Genomic DNA, 25,154 nt, shown 5'->3' with positions numbered 1-25,154 from the left:
AACTGTTACAATGACTGGTACTGTGTTTTTATTATGTCTGGGAATTGTACTAATAACTTTTTAATAAGAGTACAAATATGAATATGTAATATTGTGCATATATTTTTTAAAAAATAACCCTCTCTAGATTTCATTTCTTCTTCTTCTTTTTAACTATCGAGTTTATGGTCATTAAATGGCTTTTCTGAGGTAAATGTCAAACATATTAGTTTGCAAGCTGTTTTATTGATGTCTTTCTGTGGTTAAAACTCTGATTAAGTGATTACATTAGAGATGGATTCATTTCAGTAAGTTGTACTGTATCTTTCAACATACTTTTTGATGTTCATTCATGTTTATTTCGTGCTGTAATAGCAGAAAAGAGGAAGAGATAATAGGTTCATGTGCCGCTTGACCTGAGGTGCTACAGCGATCTGTCACGCCACATTAAAGAGCGCCAAAATGTATTGTTTGAATCCCGTAGTAAAATTGACAACTTAAAAGCAGAGACTGTTTTATATCAAAAGTAACCTGATCTGTCGGCACGTTATCTGTGTCCTCTTTGCTCTGCTATGTATCTTTCACCACGTGAGAAAATTTTAATGTAGTTATGCTAAACGTTATGTTTATGTTTTATGCTGTGTTAAACTCACATATTTTAAGGGTACATCTTCGTTTGCACTATGCACTCCGAAACGCTGTGTCTTCTTCTATTGGATTGGATCCGGGAGGGCTACATTACAGTACTGCGCTACAACGCCCCACTGGTCAAACCGTGTTATTGCAGGCCCTTCAAATAATAGGTCATATGAGATCAAAAGACTATTCGACAAAAAAAAATATTTGTCAACAATTTTTTATTGTCGACGTTGTCGATAATGTCGACTAATCATTTCAGCCCTAACGACAATAAACAATAATAGTTCTTTACAACCTGTATTAATGTTGATTAATTTAAAGATATACACTATTGTTCACTGTTAGTTCTTAATGCAGTGGTGTCAAACTCAGTTCTTGGGCCACATCCCTGCAGAGTTTAGATTAAGCAACCTTAATTAAACACCTGATCCAGCTCATCAAGTCCTTCTGGCTTATTTTAAAACTACAGATATGTTAGAGCAGGGTTGGAACTAAACTCCCCCAGGACACCCGTCTTAATGCATTTACAAATGTTAAAGTTACATTATGTAACTTTTTTTTGTTCAAAATGAACAACAATTAAATAATGAGTCAATACATCAATCCTTCCAAACAGTGTTTTTGTCTGACCCTGATTCACTATGGTAAGTCTATTTTAAGTGTTTATATTTTAGACTGGACGGGATGGTTTTCATTGGGAAGTTGCATCTCTCACCTGTGCCTGTCTTATTCCAGGGCTGGAGCAGTAGGCCTTCAGCAAGCCTGGACCGCGCCCCAGATTCCGCCCAGTGAAAAGCCACACTCTTCTTTGCCCTCCACTCAACCTATAGGACCCACTTTCAGTCGGGACATTGCAGACTTGTCAAGTCAAGTCAAGTCACCTTTATTTATATAGTGCTTTTTACAATGTAGATTGTGTCAAAGCAGCTTTACATTGATAACTGGTACATTATTTGGCTGCACAGCAGCTCTTAAAAGAATAGTGTCAATGCAGGCAGATCAAAGCACTGTTGAATATCAAATGTCAAGTCAAATGTCAAGTGTCCCCAACTAAGCAAGCCAAAGGCGACAGCGGCAAGGAACCCAAACTCCATCAGGTGACATCAGGTGGCAGACAAGTGGCAAATAAGTGTTTAAATGGAGAAAAAAACCTTGGGAGAAACCAGGCTTAGTCGGGGGGCCAGTTCTCCTCTGGCCAACAGTGCTTTGTTACGATTCAGGTAGCTATCATAAGTCCGACAGGATTGCAACATTCAGAGTATTTATTACAGTTCCATCCAATTGAGGATCGTATTCATCACGGCTGTTGAGGAACTGTGTCGTGGCTGTCGTGTCGATGAGGCCCTCAGAGTGGATGATCTAGTTGACTCAATCTCTGCTGATACTTCAGGGCTGCGTTGTGGTCGTGTCAAGGCACAGGTCCTTGCACTCACCTGGATACGGCCTGGACTTGTGTGCCCATACGGTGCCTGGCGGGGCTCACCTGTCTGATGCTGTGAGCTGCAGGCTCCCGTCGGATGCTGCACAAGCCTTCCCGGTCTGGAGGTTGGAGTCTTGTGTGCCCGTCCGGCCACTTACATGTCCGATGCTGTGAGCTGCAGGCTCCCATCAGATGCTGAAAGATCCCTCCGGTCGGGTGGTGAAATCACTAGCACCCGTTCGACTGCTGATAGGGCTCACCTGTGTGATGTTGTGAGCTGCAGGCTTTCGTCAGATGCTGTGTGAGACCTGCCTGTTAGGCAGTTGGGAATCGCTTAGACACCCGTTCAATTGCTGGTGGGACTTGCCTGTCCAATGTTGTGTGAGCCCTCCCGATCAGGTTGTTGGAATCGCCGCTCATGATCGCTTTTTTTTTTATACTGGCAGGGCTTAGCTGTCCAATGCTGTGAGTTGCAGGCTCCCGTTGGATGCTAAAAGTGAGCCCTCTCAGTCAGGCAGCCAATCTCCTCATTAATGCCAAGCTGTCAACTCGCGGCATATTTTGGGGGTTTTCGCATGTTTTATACTATATCCAAATATATGGAACTTTATTAAAAAAGTTCGGGAGTAGCGCGTTCAGATTATCTACCCAGTCAACGCAAGAGGAAGCGTGTATATAGAGCTGACTTACCTCTGTTCCATGACAGTTTTTTACAGCATCCCTCCTCCACCCCAACTCCTCACTCTCGATTATTCCTATCCTAGCCAGAGATGGGGGGAGTACTCTGGGTTTGGGCCAAATTCTGAGCTCGGAGCACTCTCCTCGGACAGCACACCAAATATGCATATTTTATTACTATATCTGATTATATGTAATTGCAAACTCATGAATGTGCTGCACATTCTGCATGCGCATTCTCTGTCAGTGGAGAGATCACTCAATGGAGAGATGGAGAGATTGTTCTTTTCTCAAGTCTGGGACTCTGCTGGGGCCAGTTTCTCTGAGAAAGGTGGTGACGATGGATGCATCGCTCACAGGTTGGGGTGCAGTGTGTGAGGACAGGATAGAGAAAGGTAAATAGCCTGTCTCAATCTAGAATGCACTTCCAGGAACTGTTAACAATGTTTCTGGCATTGAAACATTTTGTGCAGCTCCTATTGAACCACAACATTTTGATCAGATCAGACAACACAACAGCGGTGGCCTATACATGCTCCCCTCAGCTTTACAGTCTGGCAGGAAACTGATCATGTGGGGCGTGAAGCATTTTTATTCATTACAGGCAACGCATATGCCAGGAATAATGAATGCGGGGGTGCACGGATCTCCTATCCAGAGCAAATGCTCTCAAAGGGGAATGGACTCTGCACCCTCAGGTAGTGAGCCAGTTGTGGGAGAGGTTTGGCCGAGCTGCCATAGATCTCTTTTCCTTGCACAAAAACCCTCATTGCCCTCTATTCTTCTCTCTGGTGAGAGACGATGTGTCTATGGGTGTAGATGCTCTGGCGCACCCGTGGCCAAATGCACTGCGGTACACATTTCCTCCACTGAGTCTGATCATGCCTATTCTAAGAGTCCTGAACTGGCCAGGGAAGTTGTGGCTGACAGAGATAATTCAACCCCTATGCGACCAGCCTAGGCCTCTCCTGTTGCGTGGGGAGATCTTTCACCCAGCCATGGACAAAGTGGCTCTCTTAGCTTGGCCCATGAGAGGTTAAACTTAAGCATTATGGGTTTGCCTCCAAGGGTGATTGAAACAATTAAGAATGCAAAAGCAGCTTCAAAGTGCTCTCCGTATGGTGGGAAATGGAATGTGTTTGAGCAATGGTGCGCACAGACACATTGTTCCTTTTCTCTGTTCGGTTGTGGATGTTTTTTACTTCCTGCAGGGGCTTTTAAACAAGGGCAGATCCTTTTCTACAAGAAATAATGTATATCTGGCTGCAATTTCTGCATGCCGTGTGGGGATTGACAGAAACACTATATGTCAACACCAGCTCTTATGGAGGTACGCAGTGATAGAACAGGGTTTCAAAGCCACCGATTCTGCGGTGGGATCTGTCTGTGGTCCTTAATGCCTTATCTCAGTCCTCTTTTGAGCCTATAGAGAGTATTGATTTATAGCTCATTTTGCTAAAGGTTGCTTTATTATTCCCTCTTTTGACTATTAAGTGGGTTAGTGAACTTCATGCTTTTTTGTTCATAACTTGTATGCTGTTTGCTATGGATTACTCTAAAGTAACTCTCAAAACTAATCCAGCTTTTGTGCCTAAAGTGAGCGAGTCAGCTCTCACCTGTAAGCAGGTGGATTTACTGGGTTTTCATCCACCGACTTTTTCCTCATCGGAAGATGAGTGGCTTTTGTTTGTGCCCTGTCCTTGCTTTGCGTCACTATGTGAACAGAATGAAGGCATTAAGGAATAAGGGTAAACCTATTTCACGTCAGTGCCTGTCCCACTGGGTAGTGGAAGCTGTTATATTAGGTTATAATAGCATGGGTCTTGGTCCTCTGAAAGGGCTGAGAGCTCATTCTACCAGAGGTATGGCTACCTCATGGGCACTGTTTAAGGGCGTTTCAGTTCAGAACATATGTGCAACATTAAGTTGGGCTTCACCTCAGATTATGTTCGATTTTATAGACTGGATGTCACAGAGCCATCACTGGCTCATTCTGTCCTGAATGTATTAAAAAAACAACAAAACAAAATGTTTCTTCATGAGGTGTTTTTGTTTTTAGTTTTCCTTCTATTTGGGGAATAGTTTGGTAGTGGGCATTTTCCTGGTTTCAGAAAGAAAGAGTGGTTCTTGAGGTAATGCCTGATCAGTGTACCTGGAAAACACATTCAGAAAAAGGTCATATGAGCCTAGGAAGGAGTTAAGATGGAAGATGTAGATAGGAAGTTGGTAGTTTTTCTCCTAACCACGTAGATGAGAGAATAGGGGGTATGAACCGTAATGTCGGAAAGGCTGGGATGAATAGACGGGTAACAAATACGGCCGCCAAGTGAACAGACTTTCCTCGAAAGGGACTTTGTCACTACTGATTTTTTCCATCATCAAATCTTTCCATCTTGTGCTTGCTGTACCAAAGTTTATGCTTGTGCCAGAGAAGTATAATCAAATAAACTTCAAACGACACATGATTCAGTCTAAAGGACTTTATTATTAATCCATAGAGTGAATGAACAGTTTTACTCATCCTCTGACTGAAATGGGTTATCTACAAATGCATTAATTGGTATTTTTACACAATTTAAAAATCAGAAACACAATTACACGTAATGTGTAAAAAACAAAAGAGGTGTGCTGTTCTACATTACGTTTCACCAACTGTCCATCTGATGGTGTCAAGGGATGATTTCTCTCTACTGCAGTTTTATCACAGAGTTCTACACTTGTCACTTGTTTATCTGTCAGAAAACTGTGATTAATGATCCCATGAATTACTGGGTGTCTCTTATGAAGAATCAGGTGAGAAGAAACAGCAGTCACAAGATACAGAAAAAAAAAAAAACAACAACATGTGTGAGGGGTTTGGCTCAAGCAAAGATAGTCTCCTCTCTCCTCTTCTTGGTAAGGATGGTGCCGGGCTTGTGCTGGGCTTCTGGGTGATTGGCCAGCTCGGGCGGGCAGGTGGACACAGGGCTTTCTAAGATGGCCTGTTTCAGGTCGTAGAACACAGAAGAGTCTTCTTTGGTCAGGAATGTCATTGCCATACCACTCTTTCCAGCACGACCCGTTCGGCCAATACGATGGATATAGTCTGAGAAAAGCAAAGTTAAAAATTAATCCTCAAAATGGGCATGGGAAACAGGAAGTCCCCTGATATAACCATTTAACAGTTCTAAAGGGAAAAAGGTTTAATGGATAAAGTGACAGAAATGATGTCAGACTCACCCTCAATGTTCTTGGCCATGTCGTAGTTGAGGACCATGGAGACGTCATGGATGTCGATACCTCTGCCTGCCACATCTGTGGCCACCAGGATGTCCTTAGCTCCGGCCTTCAGGTTGGACAGGGCGAACTCTCTCTGTTCCTGACCTTTACCACCATGAAGTGTACAAGCATTGTACTGCAGAACAGAGGAAAAGAAAGATTGAGAGTTACTGACTGCAAGTTATTTCTATGAAGAATTACAGACAGTAATAAACACTGTGTACTCACTCCCATCTTCTCCAGAGACTTAGCCAGCACATCACAACCCTTCTTTTGGTTAACGAAAATGATGATAGGCGGCTCGAAGCCACTTGCCAAAACTTCCAGCAGCTTCTTCCTGTTTGCCACACAAGAACATTTGCAAGAAAAGGTTTAGTAAATTTCTAATGACAACTTCCACTTGAATATGAGGGGTTACAGTTGACGTGTGCGCTCTGACCTCTTTTCACCCTCAGACATGAGGATGACCTTCTGCTCCACTCTCTCATGTGGTTTGCCTGCAGAGCCGATGTACACAACCGCAGGCCGTCGGAGGTAACTTCTGGCCAAACGCTCCACTGCAGCAGGCATAGTGGCTGTAAACATGACCGTCTGAAAAACGAGAGGGGACGTGCAATAATAAGAAATTAAAGGAGGAAAAAGGGAACTAAATTAAGCAATAGAATTTGTGACTTCATTTCATAATGGGGAATCAGAGTCAGTTTTTTATTTTTTAAACCGTGATAACTCAGTATCTGTTACCTGTCTGTATTTGTGTTTGCCTGACTCAAAGTTCTGCATCATTTTTTCGGGGTCCTCAGCATCATCTGTGTCTGGCTTCTGATTAGTCACAGGAATGTACTCCAGAATCTTCTGGACGTCGGGTTCAAAGCCCATGTCAATCATTCTGTCGGCTTCATCCAGTACTACATACGTGCACCTGCTCAGGACGAGGTATCGGTTTTCCAACACATCGATCAAACGACCAGGTGTGGCTATGACGATCTGAGAATGAGGAAGCAAAACACATCAGATCTACAACTACAGTGAGCTTATCTATTACGAATACAGACATCGACCAGTGTTATTTTAGTATCACTAAATACAGAGATACTGTCTTTTATTATTTATTTTTTTTTAATGTCTATATAGTTTTTGTTTATATATATATAAAACATTTATTTCAAGTAACAAAATGTTTATTTATGGTTTTAGTTAAGTGTAATAACCCTGACAACAATGACAACAACCCTGACAAAAATTATTAAACATGAATAATTAATAACAATTGGTTAATGGAAGGTATTTTACGCTCACCTCGCAACCCATCCTGAGTTTGAACCCTTGATCCTCTCTGGATATTCCACCAATCACGGCTACTGTCCGGATCCCCAGCGGTTTGCCGAATTTAATGGTCTCCTCCTCGATCTGCTGTGCCAGCTCACGAGTTGGGGCCAGAATTACAGCATAAGGTCCCTGATCGGAGTCCTCAATCCTACAGTCAAACACACACAAAGTTTCCCATATTTTATCTGATTCCTCAGAACATGTGTTGGCACATAAAAGTGTGACAGAGAAAAGTGAGCTCACCTGTCAATCTTAGGTAGAGTGGTGATCCAGACCAACAAGGGAATGAGGAAGGCAGCAGTTTTACCGCTACCAGTCTCGGCCACACCAATGATGTCACGGTTCTGTAGACCAATAGGAATGGCCTGCCTCTGGATAGGTGTAGGATCCTGACAAAGAATGAACATTTAAAGAAAACATTTTTAATGTATATAAAACACATTTACATGGATGGATGCCATGTGTCATGAGCATTTTTAAACATTAGCAGAACAATCTAATCATGTCATAATTTGGAAACACAGCAAACAGAAACACACTGACCTTATAGCCACACTTTTCGATGACCTCCAGAATGTGTGGCGGCAGTGAATACTCCTTCCAGTTGCGGATGGGGTTGGGGATCTTCCCTCCTTTGGTGGTGATGCTGTAGTCCTCTCTGAAAATTCTCCAGTCTCTGTCCGTCATCTCATCCAGCTTCTTCTGAGACCAGTGTCGGTCATCCCAGCGCTGCTTGGCCTCCTTCTTTCGGACCTTCTTCAGCCTCAGTCTGTGAAATTACATAATACCATATCCATTAAAACTGTGAACATTTGATTATAATTTCTATTTTCCATAATAGAAGTTCTCCCTTGTGTCAATTACAACCCTGTCATTGGGTGTTTTTGTTGAAAAAATAAAATATTTCACAAAATTGCTGTTATTTTATTACGATTTAACATAATTGTTGTCTATTTTAATATAGTTTAAAATGATGTCAATTAAAGCTGAATTTTCAGCATCATTACTGTCACATGATCCTTCAGAAAACATTATGAATTAAAGCTCAAGAGACATTTATCATTATTATCAATGTTGAAAACAGTTGTGCTCCTTAATATTTTTGTGGAAATGTGACACAAATGTGACTCGAAATGTCAAAAGAACATTTATTTGAAATAGAAATATTTTGTAACATTATAAATGTCGGTCACATTTTGATACTAATGATTTAATGCATCCCTGTTGAATAGTATTAATTTCTTAAAAAAAATATATATATATATATATATATATAATTTATTTATTTATTTTTTTAAGAAATTAATTATATCTTACTGAGCCCAAATGAGGTATATACTGAATGAAGTGTGTGGATCTTACTCTTCTTGCTCCTTCTCTTCAAGGGTCCGTCTCTTCTCCATCAGATCTCCATAGAATCGGGACTGGTCTCTCTTCTGCTGCTTGAGGTCAATGCCTGCGATGAAGCCTCGGCCGTACAGCTGAACTTGATGCTTTTCTTTATAGCTAAACACAAACAGTCTTGTGCTGTTAACTCTAGCTCCTCTCTCTCACATATACTACATACATATGTAAAATGAGTGACCTGTGGAAGTCATGACCAAATGCAATGCAATAAAATATACAAAATAATCTGGACTTTCATGTGAAAACATTCATGTGCAGTTATTTGAGGTGTCTCATGACATGCTTACATTGGATTGTAGTCGGTTGATGTGTCTTCAGACGCATCCCACTCAAAGACAAACTTCCTGTCATTCAGATGGCGTGTACGCCGCCGTTTCTTCATCCCGCCAAGATATCGCTCCTAAAGAGAAAATAAGTTTTGGTTCACCATTCGTCAAAAAGACACATATCCACCTAATGCACTTCAATGCACAGCAGGGCAAGGGAAAAATACATGGAAAGATGATATTCTGTGGGCAGAAACTGCTCTAAACGTGTGCAAATTAATTTTATAGATTTTTCTGTGGCCAACATTTGCTTTATTTAGTCAATCTTAAAAACTTAACTCTTTTTCTACCCGACACATTCTGCTAATTGCCAATTAAAATTCTGTCCAATCTTGTATCCAATCTTGTTTAAAATAGGGCTGTCAAGTGATTACATTTTTTAAATCGAATTAATTACACAATGTGGCGATTAATTAATTGCACATTAAATTTGGCTGAGTAACTTAAAGTCATTATTGTGTTAAATGAGAAAAGCATCAAATAGACATTACAAAAAGTAGCATTAGAAAAAAAAATATTTTATTTGATTCAACATAGAATTTATTACACAAAGTTTTAGGCTTCAACAGCCATCAGGGTGAGTAAATAATGACAAAACTTTAAATTTTGGGTGAACTATACCTTTAATGGGATTTTTATTAATATGAAAAAAATGATTTTTTTTAATGAAATGATACTCTAAATAAGAAACTAAAACTGCCAGTAGGTGGCGGTAAATGTCTAAATGAGTTAGTCAATAGCTGCGTCTCATTTTGAAGGCTGCGTCCTCCGGAGGTCGCATTTGTCGACCGCATACTTCATCGAGGCGGTCTCATGAAAAGTAACTGTTAGATTGCAAAGAAAGAAAGATATTACAGTATTTTACACCTCACGAGGAATAACAGACAGTTTTATTATGGTTACTTTTCTTAAATAAGACATCCTTAATGACGTACGCAAGCTCCGAAATGAGACGCAGCTAACAAGTCATTCATTCGTTCGATTCGTTCAAATGGCTGATTCATTCAGGATTGAAGTAAATGGTTCTCTTTATCAATGGGCCATTGAATCATTGGTTCACCTGATTGATTCGCTCAAAACGTGGAAACGAAACACCGCTATGTTGCTTGGAGACGCACAACAGCTCCGCTCTTGCTTTATAGGTAATATTTTCTTTGGCAAATTTGAGCAAAAGTAGACAATATTGTGTCTAAATTATAACACAATATTAACCAATGTGTCCAACCAGATATAAACAAGTTAAATTTAAGACTTAAGACCTTTTTAATACCGCCGTATATGAAATTTAAGACCAAACCTGCGATAGAAATACACGTTATAGCCTATATATTAGACCTGCACGATTCTAGATAAATTAAGAATCACAAATTTTTTTTTTCAAACAGAGATCACGATTCTCCCACAATTCTGAATAGACTACTAAACAAAACAACATTTACTAGAGGTTCTGACAAAATGTTAATTGCTTTAAATCAATAATTCAACGACTTATAAGTACTTTTTTTTTTTTTTTTTTTTTTGAACGAATCTCTTGAATGAATGATTCAATGCAAAATAAATTTTTAAACAGTCTCGTCACCACCTAGTGGTATACCGATGTAACTGATACAATCATTACTTTCAAAAGGTGATTCACTCTATTTTGATCGCTAACTTAGACATCAGTGTTTATTAGGGCTGTCAGATGATCAAAAAATTTAATCGCGATTAATTGCATGATTGTCATGAGTTGACCTGTGATTAATCGCATATTTTAATCTGTAACCTTTACATTATTTCCATAAAACATCTAAAACTCAACCAAACAGCTGATCATAGCTGTACAGGGTGGGTTTTTATTTCTCATCTCCATAAATATATCTGGTAGTAGAGCTAATGCAAGGGCTAGAAATCAATTGGGGTTATCCTTTGCCTTTTTTATTTATTTATTTTTTATTAAATGTTTGAAAGAACTAGGGATGTGCAACAGCGACCGAGCACTCGAGTACTCGACCGTGACAGCGACGATCGATCATGTAAACGATGATCGAAATGTATTTTTTCTTTTTTCTCCTGATTGATTATAGCAGCACTTTGGGCGGCGCCCTGAGCTCTGATTGTTTAGCTTTCCACAGCATGCGTCAAAAGACGTGAGAAGAGAGAGAATGGCCTCAAAGTCATGTAGTGATGTCTAGTTTCACTTTGACAAGATAGATGAAAATACAGTTCAATGCAAGCTGTGTAGCACTTTTATCTTGTGCTGAAAATATCCTTTCAATTCTATTCATAATTAATTTAGCAATAATCATCAGTGATTTTCATACTGTAAAATTTTGGTTGATCAGAAAGTGCAAATTGAATCCAAAATATTGCTGAAATATTAGTGACACTTTTTAAAGCACAATCGGAGTTACACTTTCGGTCAAGCTCACGTTTGCATTCGCAAACCATTTGCAGATGAAAGTTGTACTAATAGCTACATCTGATTAATCTAATATAGGATGCGTTGGGTCGGGATATCAACATTTATTAAAATGCTGAATGCGCTGCATATCAGTGTTTAGTTTCATGCTCAAATGCAATGCCCGATATTGACAGTTATTTGAGACGGTCATATTGCTTTTAGATGTTTCTTTTTAAAAAATTAAAAAATAAAAATACTGATGTTATAATAATGCAGCAGTGCATTTTTCATCATATTCGCATGGCTTCAAAAACGCACAGGCGATTTATGGTATCACTTAATAATGTGATTAAAATAAAGCACAGATCTGCCATAAACATGGCTTTATAATGAGAACTTTAGAGAAATCTACAGTAAATTCTGTCCTTACCCGTTATTTAGCGTGCTGTCGTGAAAGCGCATCACGGCGCTCGCTCTCTCTCTCGCTATAGCGTGTAACTTAAAGTTCACTGGCATTTGCATCCTTTTGTGCCGATACAAGTTGTAATGTTATGTCTATATTATGTATCTAATTATCTGATTAATATCATAGGATCCATAAATCTAACACTGTTCTAATCACGTTTTCATGTTTTCATAGACAGGTTTTCATCTCATATTTTTATTAACATAACATAACATTCATTTTCCTAACAGTCTCAAATATTTTCATTATCTCCATGGCGGCCATGGACAAGCCATTTTTCAATAAACATTATTTTACCCGTTTTAAACAAGCCAGGAGGTTGGTCAGCTAACTGTAATTCGACCTATATTCTGCTAATTCGACCTATATTCTGCTAATTCGACCTATATTCTACCTCAGTTCTCTTTGATGACGCAGTAACTATAGCGGGAAAAACATATTCTTCAGTCTGTTCAATGATTGTAACCAGTCATTGGGTTCGTCAGACCGGAGAATTTTTTTGCAGTGATGTGACCAAAAATATTTAAGACCCATCGAATCAGAATTTCAGACAATTTAATACTTTTTAAGGGGTTTTATTAGGAAAACTTTATTTAAGACATTTTAAGGACCTACGGCCACCCTGTTAACTTATTTATCGAACTGTTGTATAAAATCAATATCACATTTGCACTCTTTGGGTATTTGGGACAAAAACAGCACTCGTGTGATTTATATCAAGATATAAATATGAGAAAAAAAACGGGCTTTGCTCTGATATCTTGAATTTTAGGGGCATATAACAGCGTTGTATAGGCTCCATCACGCTGTGAGTTGTTGCCCTGCTTCATGTTCGTCACCAATGAACTTTATCAAATGTAAGATGACCTATGTAGGTCTGGGGCGGGGCGGATGCGTTACATGCGTCAATTTTAACGAGTTATTTTTCCCTATAACTAATTCATTAAATTAACACGTTAAATCAACAGCCCTAGTTTAAATACTATTTAATTTGCCTTTAAGATTACTCTCAGTCAAGACAAAGATCTAAAGAATTGGTTAGTGTTTTCTCCAGCTGAATAGGTGAGGACAGTGTAGAACTCATCACCTTAATGGCCTGCAGCTCTTTTCCTTTGTCTTTTTCTTCTCTAATCTTCTGCCGTCCATCATCCTCATCATTCCCATTGTTCTCTCTTTCCATCCGCTCCCTTCTTTCCCGCCGTTCACGCTCCTGCGGATCCTCTGCAAATTAGATAAAGCAAGATGATGAGAAGAAAAGATAAAAACCAAAAATTATAGTCAACATTCAAAAGTGCATTAGCATATAGATGGCCCCAAAGCTAATAGACAGACTAAAAGCTACAAAACTTCAATAATAAAAGTATAACCATGTTTCTACAGACGCTATTATTTGTTCTAGCCTCTCACCTAGCATCTTTCTGCCAATGTCCTGAAATACTCTTCTTTTCTTCCTCTCATCCTCCACCTGTCTGCGGCGTTCCTCTGTCTGCTGCTCTCTCCGTTTGATGGCTTCAGCTTCTCGCTCCGCTTTGGACAAGAACTTGGGCTGCAACAGGAGGATATGTTTAAGAAAAAAAGAAAAAAAAAAAAATGGACCACTAATTTGCATGAATATATAAAACTACTTTACCTTAGACTCTGCCTCTTCTTCTGCCTTCTTCTTTGCAAGCAGCTCTTCAAGGGAGAGAGGCTGCACCTGAAACAGTGCAGATTTCAGAAAAGTCTAAGTCAAAAAAGTACACAATATACAAATTTCAAACTTGAAATGTCTTCTAATAGGGCACCTTCTTTTTCTTCTTCTCATCTTCCTCATCTTCCTCTTTTTTCAAATCCTTATCCCTCTTTATTTTCAAATCCTTGGATTTTGGAGAATTGCTCCTGAGAGAGAAAAAAAACACTTTATATTATAAAATTTACACATTATATTTTTATTTAAATATTTAAAATATCTAAACATTGTATGCATATTATATATATACACACACACATATACACACAATGTTTGTATAATAACATGAACAACTACAGTAAAAAAAAAAAAACACTGATTATCTTTTATTTATCTTTTTGTTGTTTATATTGTATATGCAGTATATGCGGTATTCAGCAGTGTTTAGTACAAGCCTTTTGTGAAACAGTCAACTTTTCAGACGTCCAAATAGGACGTATATTGATGTATATTATGATGTTATGATAAACTATGCCTTTACTGACGTTCTGAGTTGTTCAAAGTGTTTCTAAGGATACTGATTGCTAGAAGGCAGCTGTCTGACTCTGAGATGGCAAATGGAACATGGTTTGTGTAGCATTAGCAACACATTATTAGCTGTTTGATAACATATGGCACTTTTCCACTGCATGGGACGGCTCGGTACGGAATGGTACAGCTCGCTTAAAGGTGCAGTAAGCAATTTCTGAGAAACGCTGTTGAAAGTGGATCAGACCAAGCACCAAAACAAACTTGTAGCCAATCAGCAGTAAGGGGCGTGTCAACTCATTAGGGGGGAGGTGCCTGTGCTGCATAGTGTGTTTGTGAATTTGGGGCGGAGCTATCAAGATAGGAGTGTGATCCTTTTAATTTTGTTTTGGTGAATTCAAATATCGACAGAGATTTTCAGAAATTGCTTACTGCACCTTTAAATAGTTCCACCTCTGTTGAGGTAAAGCGCTCCGAGCCGTGCTGAACCGAACCGAGCCAAGTCGTTCCACGCAGTAGAAAAGCGCCAATAGTCAAGCAAAAGGCTAATCGATACCATAGTACAGCGTTTATCTCAGTAAGTTGACCGAGTGGATCTCTGAGCTGGTGTGAGCGAGTGGAGGAGGGGCTAATTTGCATATTCATTGATCCGCATATATTAAATCAGGCAAGGGTGTAGAGTTACATCCAAGTTTTAAGGCATGAAGATTTTTTTTTTCCACAGGAAAAATCATTAAATATGTCATTTTGGTGATCAAATATGAGTTTTAAGGAATAAAATTATTGACTACAGGGGGACTTTAACTGGTGACCTTGGTGACATGTAAAACTGCAGTATTTTGCAAAAACAATGTTCAGTACATTGTATTCAGTATACAGTATACATTGTACAATATTCTTTTAAATAGACTCGAAAATTATGTTGGCATTAGTGGAATTGCATTGTCATGGTTCAAATCATACTTATCTGACCGTTATCAGTTTGTAGTAGTAAACGAAGAGATGTCATATCGATCGCAAGTTCAATATGGAGTACCGCAAGGCTCAGTACTAGGACCGTTGCTGTTCACTCTGTACATGCTACCCTTGGGAGATATCATTAGGAAGCATGGCGTTAGTTTTCACTGTTACGCTGATGATACTCAGCTCTATATTTCTTCACGCCCTGACGAAACTTACCAATTCACAAAATTAACAGAATGCATAGCTGATATAAAAAATTGGATGACCAGTAATTTCCTACTACTAAATTCAGAAAAAACAGAGATTCTAATTTTTGGACAAAAACTTCTTCACGTAATAACCTAGAATTCTGTCTAACACTTGATGGCTGCTCTGTTAAGTTTTCATCGTCACTTAGGAACCTGGGTGTGCTCTTTGATACCAATCTTTCATTTGAAGGCCATGTTACTAGCATCTGTAAAACCGCATTCTTCCATCTTAAAAATATATCTAAACTACGACATATGCTCTCAATGAAAAATGCAGAACAGTTAGTTCATGCGTTCATGACCTCAAGGCTAGATTACTGTAACGCTCTACTGGGTGGTTGTTCTGCTCGCCTGATAAATAAACTACAGCTCGTACAAAATGCAGCAGCTAGAGTTCTTACTAGAACTAGGAAGTATGACCATATTAGCCCAGTTCTGTCAACACTGCATTGGCTTCCTGTTAAACATCGTATAGATTTTAAAATCTTGCTAATTACTTACAAAGCACTAAATGGTTTAGCTCCCCAGTACCTGAGCGAGCTCCTAATTCATTATAGTCCTTCACGTCTATTGCGATCTCAGAATTCAGGCCAGCTGATAATACCTAGAATATCAAAATCAACTGCAGGCGGTAGATCCTTCTATTTGGCACCTAAACTCTGGAACAATCTTCCTAGCATTGTTCGGGAAGCAGACACACTCTGTCAGTTTAAATCTAGACTAAAAACGCATTTCTTTAACTTGGCATACACATAACACATTACCAATTTATATTTTCAAATCCGTTAAAGGATTATTAGGCTGCATAAATTAGGTCAGCCGGAACCGGGAACACTTCCTATAACGCCTGATGTACTCGTTACATCAGAAGAAGAATGGCATCTACGCTAATATTAGTCTTTCTGGTTATCCCGAGGTTCACCGTAGTCAACCGGATCCGGGCCGTATCCAGGTGAGACCAAGGACCTGCACCTTGACACGACCACAACGCAGCCCTGAAGTATCAGCAGAGATTGAGTCAACTAGATCATCCACTGTGAGGGCCTCATCGACACGACAGCCACGACACAGTTCCTCAACAACCGTCCTTACCGCCGTGATGAATACGATCCTCAATTGGATGGAACTGGAATAAATACTTTGAATGTTGCGATCCTGTCGGACTTATGATAGCTACCTGAATCGTAACAAAGCACTGTTGGCCAGAGGAGAACTGGCCCCCCGACTAAGCCTGGTTTCTCCCAAGGTTTTTTTCTCCATTCAAACACCTATTTGCCACTTGTCTGCCACCTGATGTCACCTGATGGAGTTTGGGTTCCTTGCCGCTGTCGCCTTTGGCTTGCTTAGTTGGGGACACTTGAAATTTGACATTTGATATTCAACAGTGCTTCGATCTGCCTGCATTGACACTATTCTTTTAAGACCTGCTGTGCAGCCAAATATCGTACCAGTTATCAATGTAAAGCTGCTTTGACACAATCTACATTGTAAAAAGCGCTATATAAATAAAGGTTAAAAAAAAAAAAAAAAGAAAAAAAGAAAAGAAAAAGTACATCACCAAAAAATTTGCAAGCATCTTCTTGACATCCTAATTGTTCAGCCCTGAAAAGGTTTGTGAGGCAAGTATGATTCAAACCTTGATTTCTTGGATCGGTCTTTGTCCCGTCTGTCTCTTTCTCTGTCTTTGCGGTTCCTGTCTCTGTCCTTATCTCTGTCTCTTTCTTTTTGACGACGATCTCTAAAAACAGATAAGCAGAGCTAGAGTTAGATTACAAATGTATCATCATTCACATGATAATAAAAGAGTATATAGCCCTACACACCGGTCTGGAGATTTGGATCTGCTGCGGGAGCGCTTGCGTTCACGAGACCGATGCCGTTTACGTTCTCTGCCAGGAGATCCCTTACGCTCACGGTCCCTGGAGCGAGAACGACTGCGCTTACGGGACTCCCGCTCCTTCACTGCGCTGTCCAGTTCCTTCTTATCAGAAGACTCACCAGCCATCTGGACAGAAGAGGAAAGCAAGGCCAGCATTATGTTATGACGCATGCTTATAAGACAAGTTTACAGCGAAACTTACTGTAAATACAAGACTAATTGGCTTAAATCGCGCTTACATTTTGGAGATATGTTTGTTTTCTAACAACACAGTGCTTGTTTAGGGAAAATTACTCACATTACATTAAATGCAATCATTAAAACACAGCTAAAATATGTAACTATACAATTACACGTGCAGTATATATTGCAATGACAAAATGCACTGGAGTTTTCATAATATCGTCTAACTCCACACTGAAGGAGCAGCATTGAGCACAGCAATGGCATGCTCCCTTCAATAAACAAAACCTTTAAGAACCAGAACAAGACTATAACGATTAAAACCAATTCATTAAGAACATGTACAACTGTGCTGTTATTAAAAATAGAAGAAATTTCATAGAGTTACTTACTTTAGGGATCAAAATGAAGGCGCTTGCGAAGCCTGTGCGTTTCACTAAGCCGCCATTATGTTTGACGACAACATATGACGGACTTCCTGTGAGGAATTATGGGAGATGTAGTCCAAAACTACTTTCAAAAGCCCTGAATTTGCTATAATAATAATAATAATAATAATAATGTAAAGGAGAATTCTGTTTCCCGAAATGTATTTATTTTATGCTTTTGTTTATTCATTTTGTAAAATTTTGTTTATGCGCAATTTTGTAAAATTTCAAATTATGTAATTATTTAAATTATGATAAATCATTTAGGCCTATAATAAACACCGCTATATTTCATAAAAATAGTCCATTTTAATTTCATGGTGACTTTAAAATGTATAATCCACTAGGTTGTTTTTAACCCAGCCACATGTGAAATTTGGAAAAAATCACCATGAAAGGCGTCTATTGTATATATGCTATTCAGGGCTTGGCCACAGGGCAGATCATTTTAACAACTGCTTATTCTGGAAATGTGTGTGCTATAGTAAACGGTGCTCTGTTACAGGGAATAATAGGCTATATGGCCAGCGAAGGGGGAGCTGGAGCACACTTGAACAGTCCATTATGGAAGGTGAGCAGGATGAGGGGAGATCGTGGACATGAGCGCGAGAGCAGCGCGCGGATGGAGGCGGGGGTTCGGCTCGGGATGCGGAGTGAGGAGGAAAGACTCCAGACTTTCCACAACTGGCCCAGAGATGTGCCCGTGAGCCCTGCTGAGCTAGCCCGGGCTGGCTTTCATTATCTGGGATACGGGGACACGGTGCAGTGCTTCTGCTGTGATGGGATCCTGAGGCACTGGGTTCATGGAGACACTCCGCGGGGGGAGCATGAGAGGCACTTCCCCGCATGCGGCTTAATGATGGGTAGGGATGTGGGGAATGTTCCGCTGGGCTCGTCCGACTCTGTGGATGGGCAGCTCTTGAGTCAACTGCAGCGGCTGACCGTGGACGAGCAGGTGTTGTCCGGGCAGGCGGCCTACCCGGAGATGGAGTCAGAGGACAACAGGTTGTCCACCTACCACAACTGGCCCACAGGAGCATCAGTGCAGCCCTGATACTCTGGCGCGAGCTGGATTCTTCTATACAGGTCTGTCTCAGACTAAAGGGATGATAAACGTTGTTTTGGGAAAAGAAATTGAAATGAAATGTCACGTGAAAATTATGTTTGGGATTGTACGTGGTTTCGATTCATCACAGGATCAAAACTTAGTTGCTTCTGTTTTCTGCGCTCACAGTCACGCGCGCGGCAGTCATGCTGTGAATGAACGGAATGAACGAGAGAGCCCGCGAGCGCAGTGCAGCCTCACAGCAGCGCGTGCTGCTCATTATTCTGAAAGCAACAGTGTTTCTGCCTATTTCTTATACAAATAATATGCATTCAAAATTGCATATCATTGTCTGCTCTCAGTAAAGAACAAAACAATTAATTCTGTTAACATGTTAATTTATAAAAACATTCTCTTCAAAATTCTCAACTTGTTTTGACCTCATTAAAAAGTTAAGTTGGAACTCAAAATTGATTAGAAATGGCAAAAATGATTTATATATTTTACTCTGTGTCTTTAAAATATGTAGTATAGTTTTTGTTTGTTTGTTTGTTGTTTTTTAGAAGATGGTAATAAGTGATTGTTTTCTTAGGTCATGGTGACAATGTGAAGTGTTTCTTCTGTGATGGTGGTCTGAGGAACTGGGAACCAGGTGATGACCCTTGGCAGGAACACGCCAAATGGTTTCCACAGTGAGTGCTGAATTATTTCTATTCTCTTTCTACTTTAAACAGGAAGTTTTTTATCCCACATTAAAGGGTTAGTTCACCCAAAAATGAAAATTCTGTCATTAATTACTCACCCTCATGTCGTTCCACACCCATAAGACCTTTGTTCATCTTCGGACATAAAGTCGTTATTTTTGTTTTGTGTTTTTGTGCACAAAAAGAATTCTTGTCGCTTCATAATATTAAGGTTGAACCACTGCAGTCACGTCGACTGTTTTAACGATGTCTTTACTACCTTTCCGGACCTTAAAAGTGTTGATTATAATACTGTCTACGGACAAGTCAGATACCTCTCTAATTTCATCAAAAATATCTTAATTTGTGTTCTGAAGATGAATGAAGGTCTTACGGGTGTGGAACGACAGGAGGGTGAGTAATTAATAACAGAGTTTTCATTTTTGAGTGAACTAACCCCTTAAATACAATACAATGTAATCAAGTACTAAAGGGAATATTACATGGACTGTTTTATACCAAGTGGATGATGTTTTATTGATTTCAGTGCATGTATGCTTGTTATTAATTTGATCTATCATGTGCTTCCAAAGATGTGAATATTTGCTCCAAGCCAGAGGACGGGAATATGTGAGCAATATCCAGCAGTCTTACTTCAACATGAATGAGAGAGTGGTAATACTGATGCACCTAACCATCAGTTTATGGTAAATTTATCAGCTATGATTGCTATGGGCTTTAAATGTTTTTGTTTTGTTTTGTTTTAAAGGGTGGATCTCTGTCATCAACTGCAGGAAACATTACGTCAGGTGAGTCGCGCCATGACTTCTTTTAAAGGTGTAACAGTGCAGGGGTTTTCAAATGTTTAAATGCTAAGGACACCTGAATATGATGATCCCCTACAAGTATAATGGCAGTTAAATTTAATGTACAGACCCATTTATACTGTGTACAAAAACAAAATAGATATTAGACATACATTTCCGCTTGGGTGTCCATAGGCCCCAGTTTGAAAACCCCTGACTTGATGGATTCTCTGCAATTCTAAAGTCCCATAAAATGTTCCATTGTTGTGAGTAGCGCTTGTGTTCAATGGATCAACAGACTCTTATGTGTGTTTATTACACGGCTTTCTGGAATACTTGATTCCGATTGGTCATTTACAACATTCAGCAGTCAGATATTTCTGAATAATAACCATTGTCCATCCATGACACAGTATAACTTACTGCTTGTCCTGGAAATCCATGTTTGCTACATAGCTGTGCTCATTTCTGTCTTTCCACAGTAAAAAAATAAAATAATTTCAACTCAGATCAGTATTTCCTGTATTTATTTTTTGTGCAAAGAGCCGTGTAATAAGCAGGATAATATCAGGTTGCGTTTTATGCTGCTTTTGCATTTTATGTTCCTCAGGAGTTGTTGTTATTCTTCCAGCTCTCACAGTTTTCATCTCACCCACTCTGTCCTAACCAACTGTTCCTTTTCTTCAACTAACAATGATGATGATCAGTGTTACCCTAACTTTTAGTCTTTTGTGATTTTTGAAGCTTTAAATCACTGTACGCTGCTGGTCAACAAACATACCTGAACTGATTCTTTGCATAAATCACAGAATAAATTACCTGCAGCAATATTTTGCTCTTATTCTTAGAAGAAAGGTTCTTGGTAACACTTTACAAAAAGGTTCATTAGTTAACATTAGTTAACCACATTAGTTAACATGAACTAATAATGAACTGCACTTATACAGCATTTATTAATCTTTGTTAATGTTAATTTCAACATTTACTAATCCATTATTAAAATCTTGTTAACATTAGTTAATGCACTGTGAACTAACATGAACAAACAATGAACAACTGAATTTTCAACAACTAATGTTAATGAAGATTAGTAAATACAGCAACAAATGTGTTGCTAATGGTTAGTTCATGTTAGTTAATACATAATAATGATTAACTGATGAACCTTATTGGGTTCTTATAGAAAGCCCTGGGGTTTTAAAGGAACACTCCACTTTTTTTGAAAATAGGCTCATTTTCCAACTCCCCTAGAGTTAAACAGTTGAGTTTTACCGTTTTCGAATCCATTCAGCCGATCTCCGGGTCTGGCAGGTACCACTTTTAGCATAGCTTAGCATAGTTCATTGAATCTGATTAGACCGTTAGCATCTCGCTCAAAAATGACCAAAGAGTTTCGATATTTTTCCTATTTAAAACTTGACTCTTCTGTAGTTACATCGTGTACTAAGACCAACGGAAAATGAAAAGTTGTGATTTTCGCAATATCATTGCACCTGCTGCACCCATGGTATGGCATGGTATGGCAAAGTTCCTTGATTATTACGCCAGAATGAGAGTATAGTTCCTAGCCATATCGGCCTAGAAAATCGCAACTTTTCATTTTCCGTCGGTCTTAGTAAACAATGTAACTACAGAAGAGTCAAGTTTTAAATAGGAAAAATGTCGAAACTTTTTGGTCATTTTTGAGCAAGATGCTAACGGTCTAATCAGATTCAATGAACTATGCTAAGCTATGCTAAAAGTGGTACCGCCAGACCCGGAGATCGGCTGAATGGATTCGAAAACGGTAAAACTCAACTGTTTAACTCTAGGGGAGTTGGAAAATGAGCCTATTTTCAAAAAAAGTGGAGTGTTCCTTTAAAGATACTTTATGCCAAAAAGGTTCTATAAGGAGAAAAGTCCTAAATGATTGTATAACAGAGTTGTGGAACTATGACTCATTTTTGTAGGCCAAAACCCGGAAGCAAGTTTAGCACTTCCAGTTCCATCGTCCCAAAATCAATGTGTTTTTTGAATGGATTTTTGGTTAAATGGCTGAAATAAGGGCCGTGGTAAACACAAGCTTAAGATACTTTCACATTTTATTCTACGACATAAAATACATCAGTATTACCCACTCGTTATTTTTTGAAGCTGTTACATGTCTTGAAAATGACAGTTGCTAACAAGTGGCTAAATCGGACTACAGAGGCTGTCGGTGACATTAAACGTCATCACGCTGAACAGGTAAACTCAGACCGCTTTCACAGCCTCAGTATGCTTATTCTTGCGCTCTTACAAACTATTCTATTTCAAAATTTCAGGGAAAATGTCTTTAGATAAACAGTTGGCGGAAGCTTAGTGTTGGTGACGTTGAAGTTATGCAACCGTGGTGTAGTTCGCTTATAGCCTACCTTTAGCTTTTTGCTTCTGGCAACTGCATTTAGGCTTCAAAATTCATAAAAGTTGTGTTCATCTGTGAGAATTATCTTGATGGACAAAGCATGCAAGTATCATAAACTTTTGTTGATAACAACTTGTTTTTTGTGATAATCCAAAAGCCTATGGGAAAATCCTATTGGGTTTTTGTCAAGGGAACCAGTGTGATACCAACTGCCGATTGGCCTACAAAGTGATGTCATAGTGTGAATAATATATTGTACACCCAAGCTCTGCTTGTACTTCTACTTGTGTGGACCAAGAAAATAATTTTTTTTGTACATTTTATTACATTAAGCAAATTACTAAACCCATAAAGACACCTTTGGCATTTTTATGTTCCTGCTAGCAGAGGTGTTGGGTGGGCAGAGCTCAGTGGCGGCAGCCATGTTGTCTCCTGTGGTGCAGGCAGTGCTGCAGATGGGTTTCCAGCGCTCACTAGTGGAGAGCCTGGTGCAGTCACGCTACCTGCTTACTGGCTCACACTACACCTCAGTCTCTGACTTGGTGACCGACGTCCTGCAGGCCGAGGAGGAGGAAAGGCAGACGGGGGAGCCCAGACCAGGTGTGGAGCACCCTCTGTTTCCAAACTCATCCATCCTTCAAAACAGATCAAACCTATAGTTAAAGGAAGTTCACCCAAAAATGAAAATTCTGTCATCATTTACTTACCCTCAAGTTGTTCCAATCCTGTATGAATTTCTTTCTTCTGCTGAACACAAAAGAAGATATTTTATAGAATGTCGATAACCAAACAGTTGATGGACCCCATTGACCGCCATAGTGTTTTTTCCCCATACTATGGAAGTCAATGGGGCCCATCAACTGTTTACTGTTATCGACATTCTTCAGAATATCTTCTTGAGGGTGAGTAAATGATGACAGAATTTTCATTTCTGGGTGAACTATATCCCTTTCACATGATGCTGTAGAAGAAGACATTATTTATAGGCATAGTTCACCCCAAAATTAAAATTCAGTCATTATTTACTATTTACCCTGGTCTAATGACACATGCCCTTCTTTTTTTTTTTGAACCACAAAAGAAGAAACACAAACACATACATATAATATATATAAATATAATAATATATACACACATATATGTCTACTAAGGTTTAAAGTCACTTGAGAGTTAGTAAATAATGACAGAATTTGAATTTTTATTGTGTGAACTAGTCCTTTAATGTAACCTATACTGAGATCCATGTGTTGTTCATTAAAAAAGAAATTATAAAGTGCCGCTCCCTCCTCTAACGTGTGGATGGTTTGTTCCCTCAGAGACTGTGGAGAGTCCGCAAACGCCGAGAACGCAGGTCTCAGACAGGGAGAAAGGTCCTTATTAACACGCTCTCATTGCACTTATAATGTGTGTGTGTGTGTGTGTGTGTGTGTGTGTGTGTGTGTGTGTGTGTGTGTGTGTTTGGGTGTATCTTCATCTTCTCTCTATCTAGTAGCCTCTGGGATGGAACAGATCATTCAATCAATCATCTTAATTGACCCGGGTTGAGTTAAAATGTCCGTGCATTTGTGTGTTTTTCAGTGCGATCAGATCTGACTCCGGAGGAACAGTTGAGACAGCTTCAGGAAGAGAGGACCTGTAAGGTCTGCATGGACAAACTCGTCTCCATGGTCTTCATCCCCTGTGGTCATCTGGTCGTCTGCACAGACTGCGCAGCCAGCCTGCGTCACTGCCCCATATGCAGGGCGGTCATTCGGGGGAGTGTGCGTGCATTCATGTCCTGAAGAGCAAACACACCTACATACACAGCAACACACTCTGTTGCACTGCTGTGTTATTAGCAAGAACCGTATAGTCTTTTAAAGGATATATAATGCTGAAATTACTATACAAATGGTGTAATCAGCTTCCAAATCAGCATCAGTGTTCTTTAAAAAGATTCTTTAAAACATTAAAGCTACAGAGGTCCAAAAGTCCACTTTACATCCAAAGTTGCAATATGAAATATTAGCATGAATTTCATAATGTTTTAGTTTTTCGTTTTTCCCCTTGATTGAATGACAGCATCACTTCATCTGTGAGAAGATCTTAATTATTTTATGTAATAGAAATCCTAAAACTATTTGTTAATTTTCAGGTTTAAATGGGATTTTGAATCCCAGAATTTAAATGTGGACTTTTGGATCCCGCTGTACATTAAAATGTTTTACATGCTTGTAAGGTTCTGGACAACAGGTTGATTTTGTGTCATGCCAAAGTAAACATCTTTTTGAGGATTTTACATCTTAAAAAACATAAAAACAGAATTTATAAGAGATCATATTGTATAATAATCTTATTTTATTATCAGTGTATTAATACATTGCACTTATATTTTCATGAATAAAAATGATTTGCATTGCACTTCTTTGTCAAATTTCTGCTTCTGTTATATATTACCTGAAACTCGTCTTCATGAAA

At 39.2% G+C, this 25,154-nt stretch overlaps 2 protein-coding genes across 2 annotated transcripts; one reads left to right on the top strand and one right to left on the bottom strand.

Moving 5' to 3' along the window:
• Positions 1-5,181: 5,181 nt before the first annotated feature.
• On the bottom strand, positions 5,182-17,864 carry ddx23 (DEAD (Asp-Glu-Ala-Asp) box polypeptide 23). The gene is made up of 17 exons (XM_051879834.1): positions 17,745-17,864; positions 17,114-17,295; positions 16,927-17,028; positions 13,667-13,760; positions 13,513-13,578; positions 13,290-13,428; positions 12,970-13,103; positions 8,995-9,107; positions 8,663-8,806; positions 7,844-8,069; positions 7,544-7,689; positions 7,271-7,448; positions 6,716-6,958; positions 6,414-6,565; positions 6,203-6,311; positions 5,936-6,110; positions 5,182-5,801 (listed from the first exon to the last, which is right to left on the bottom strand). The coding sequence occupies exons 2-17, from the start codon at positions 17,293-17,295 to the stop codon at positions 5,578-5,580; spliced, it is 2,427 nt and encodes an 808-aa protein (XP_051735794.1). The 5' UTR covers positions 17,745-17,864; the 3' UTR covers positions 5,182-5,577.
• On the top strand, positions 17,357-25,097 carry birc7 (baculoviral IAP repeat containing 7). Its single transcript, XM_051879835.1, is given in 9 exon segments — positions 17,357-17,372; positions 18,286-18,828; positions 18,830-18,866; positions 19,418-19,517; positions 20,102-20,183; positions 20,278-20,317; positions 23,082-23,297; positions 24,014-24,067; positions 24,276-25,097. Coding segments are annotated over 8 exon segments (1,260 nt in total). The 5' UTR covers positions 17,357-17,372; positions 18,286-18,300; the 3' UTR covers positions 24,479-25,097.
• The last annotated feature ends 57 nt before the right edge of the window (positions 25,098-25,154 follow it).

This window comes from Ctenopharyngodon idella, chromosome 22 (genome assembly GCF_019924925.1).
Source record: "Ctenopharyngodon idella isolate HZGC_01 chromosome 22, HZGC01, whole genome shotgun sequence".
Lineage (NCBI taxonomy): Eukaryota > Metazoa > Chordata > Actinopteri > Cypriniformes > Xenocyprididae > Ctenopharyngodon > Ctenopharyngodon idella.
Note: the sequence above shows the minus strand (reverse complement) of the source record. Positions and strands in the feature narration are given on the sequence as shown.

Bases quoted from the DNA above. Each gene is read 5' to 3' on its own strand.
- ddx23 (XM_051879834.1), bottom strand. From the start codon at position 17,295: ATGGCTGGTGAGTCTTCTGATAAGAAGGAACTGGACAGCGCAGTGAAG. The intron at 9,108-12,969 runs GTGATGAGTTCT...TTTTCTCTTTAG, and splicing joins AAGAGCTGCAGGCCATTAAG to GAGCGATATCTTGGCGGGAT. The intron at 8,807-8,994 runs GTAAGCATGTCA...GTTTGTGTTTAG, and splicing joins TCAACCGACTACAATCCAAT to CTATAAAGAAAAGCATCAAG.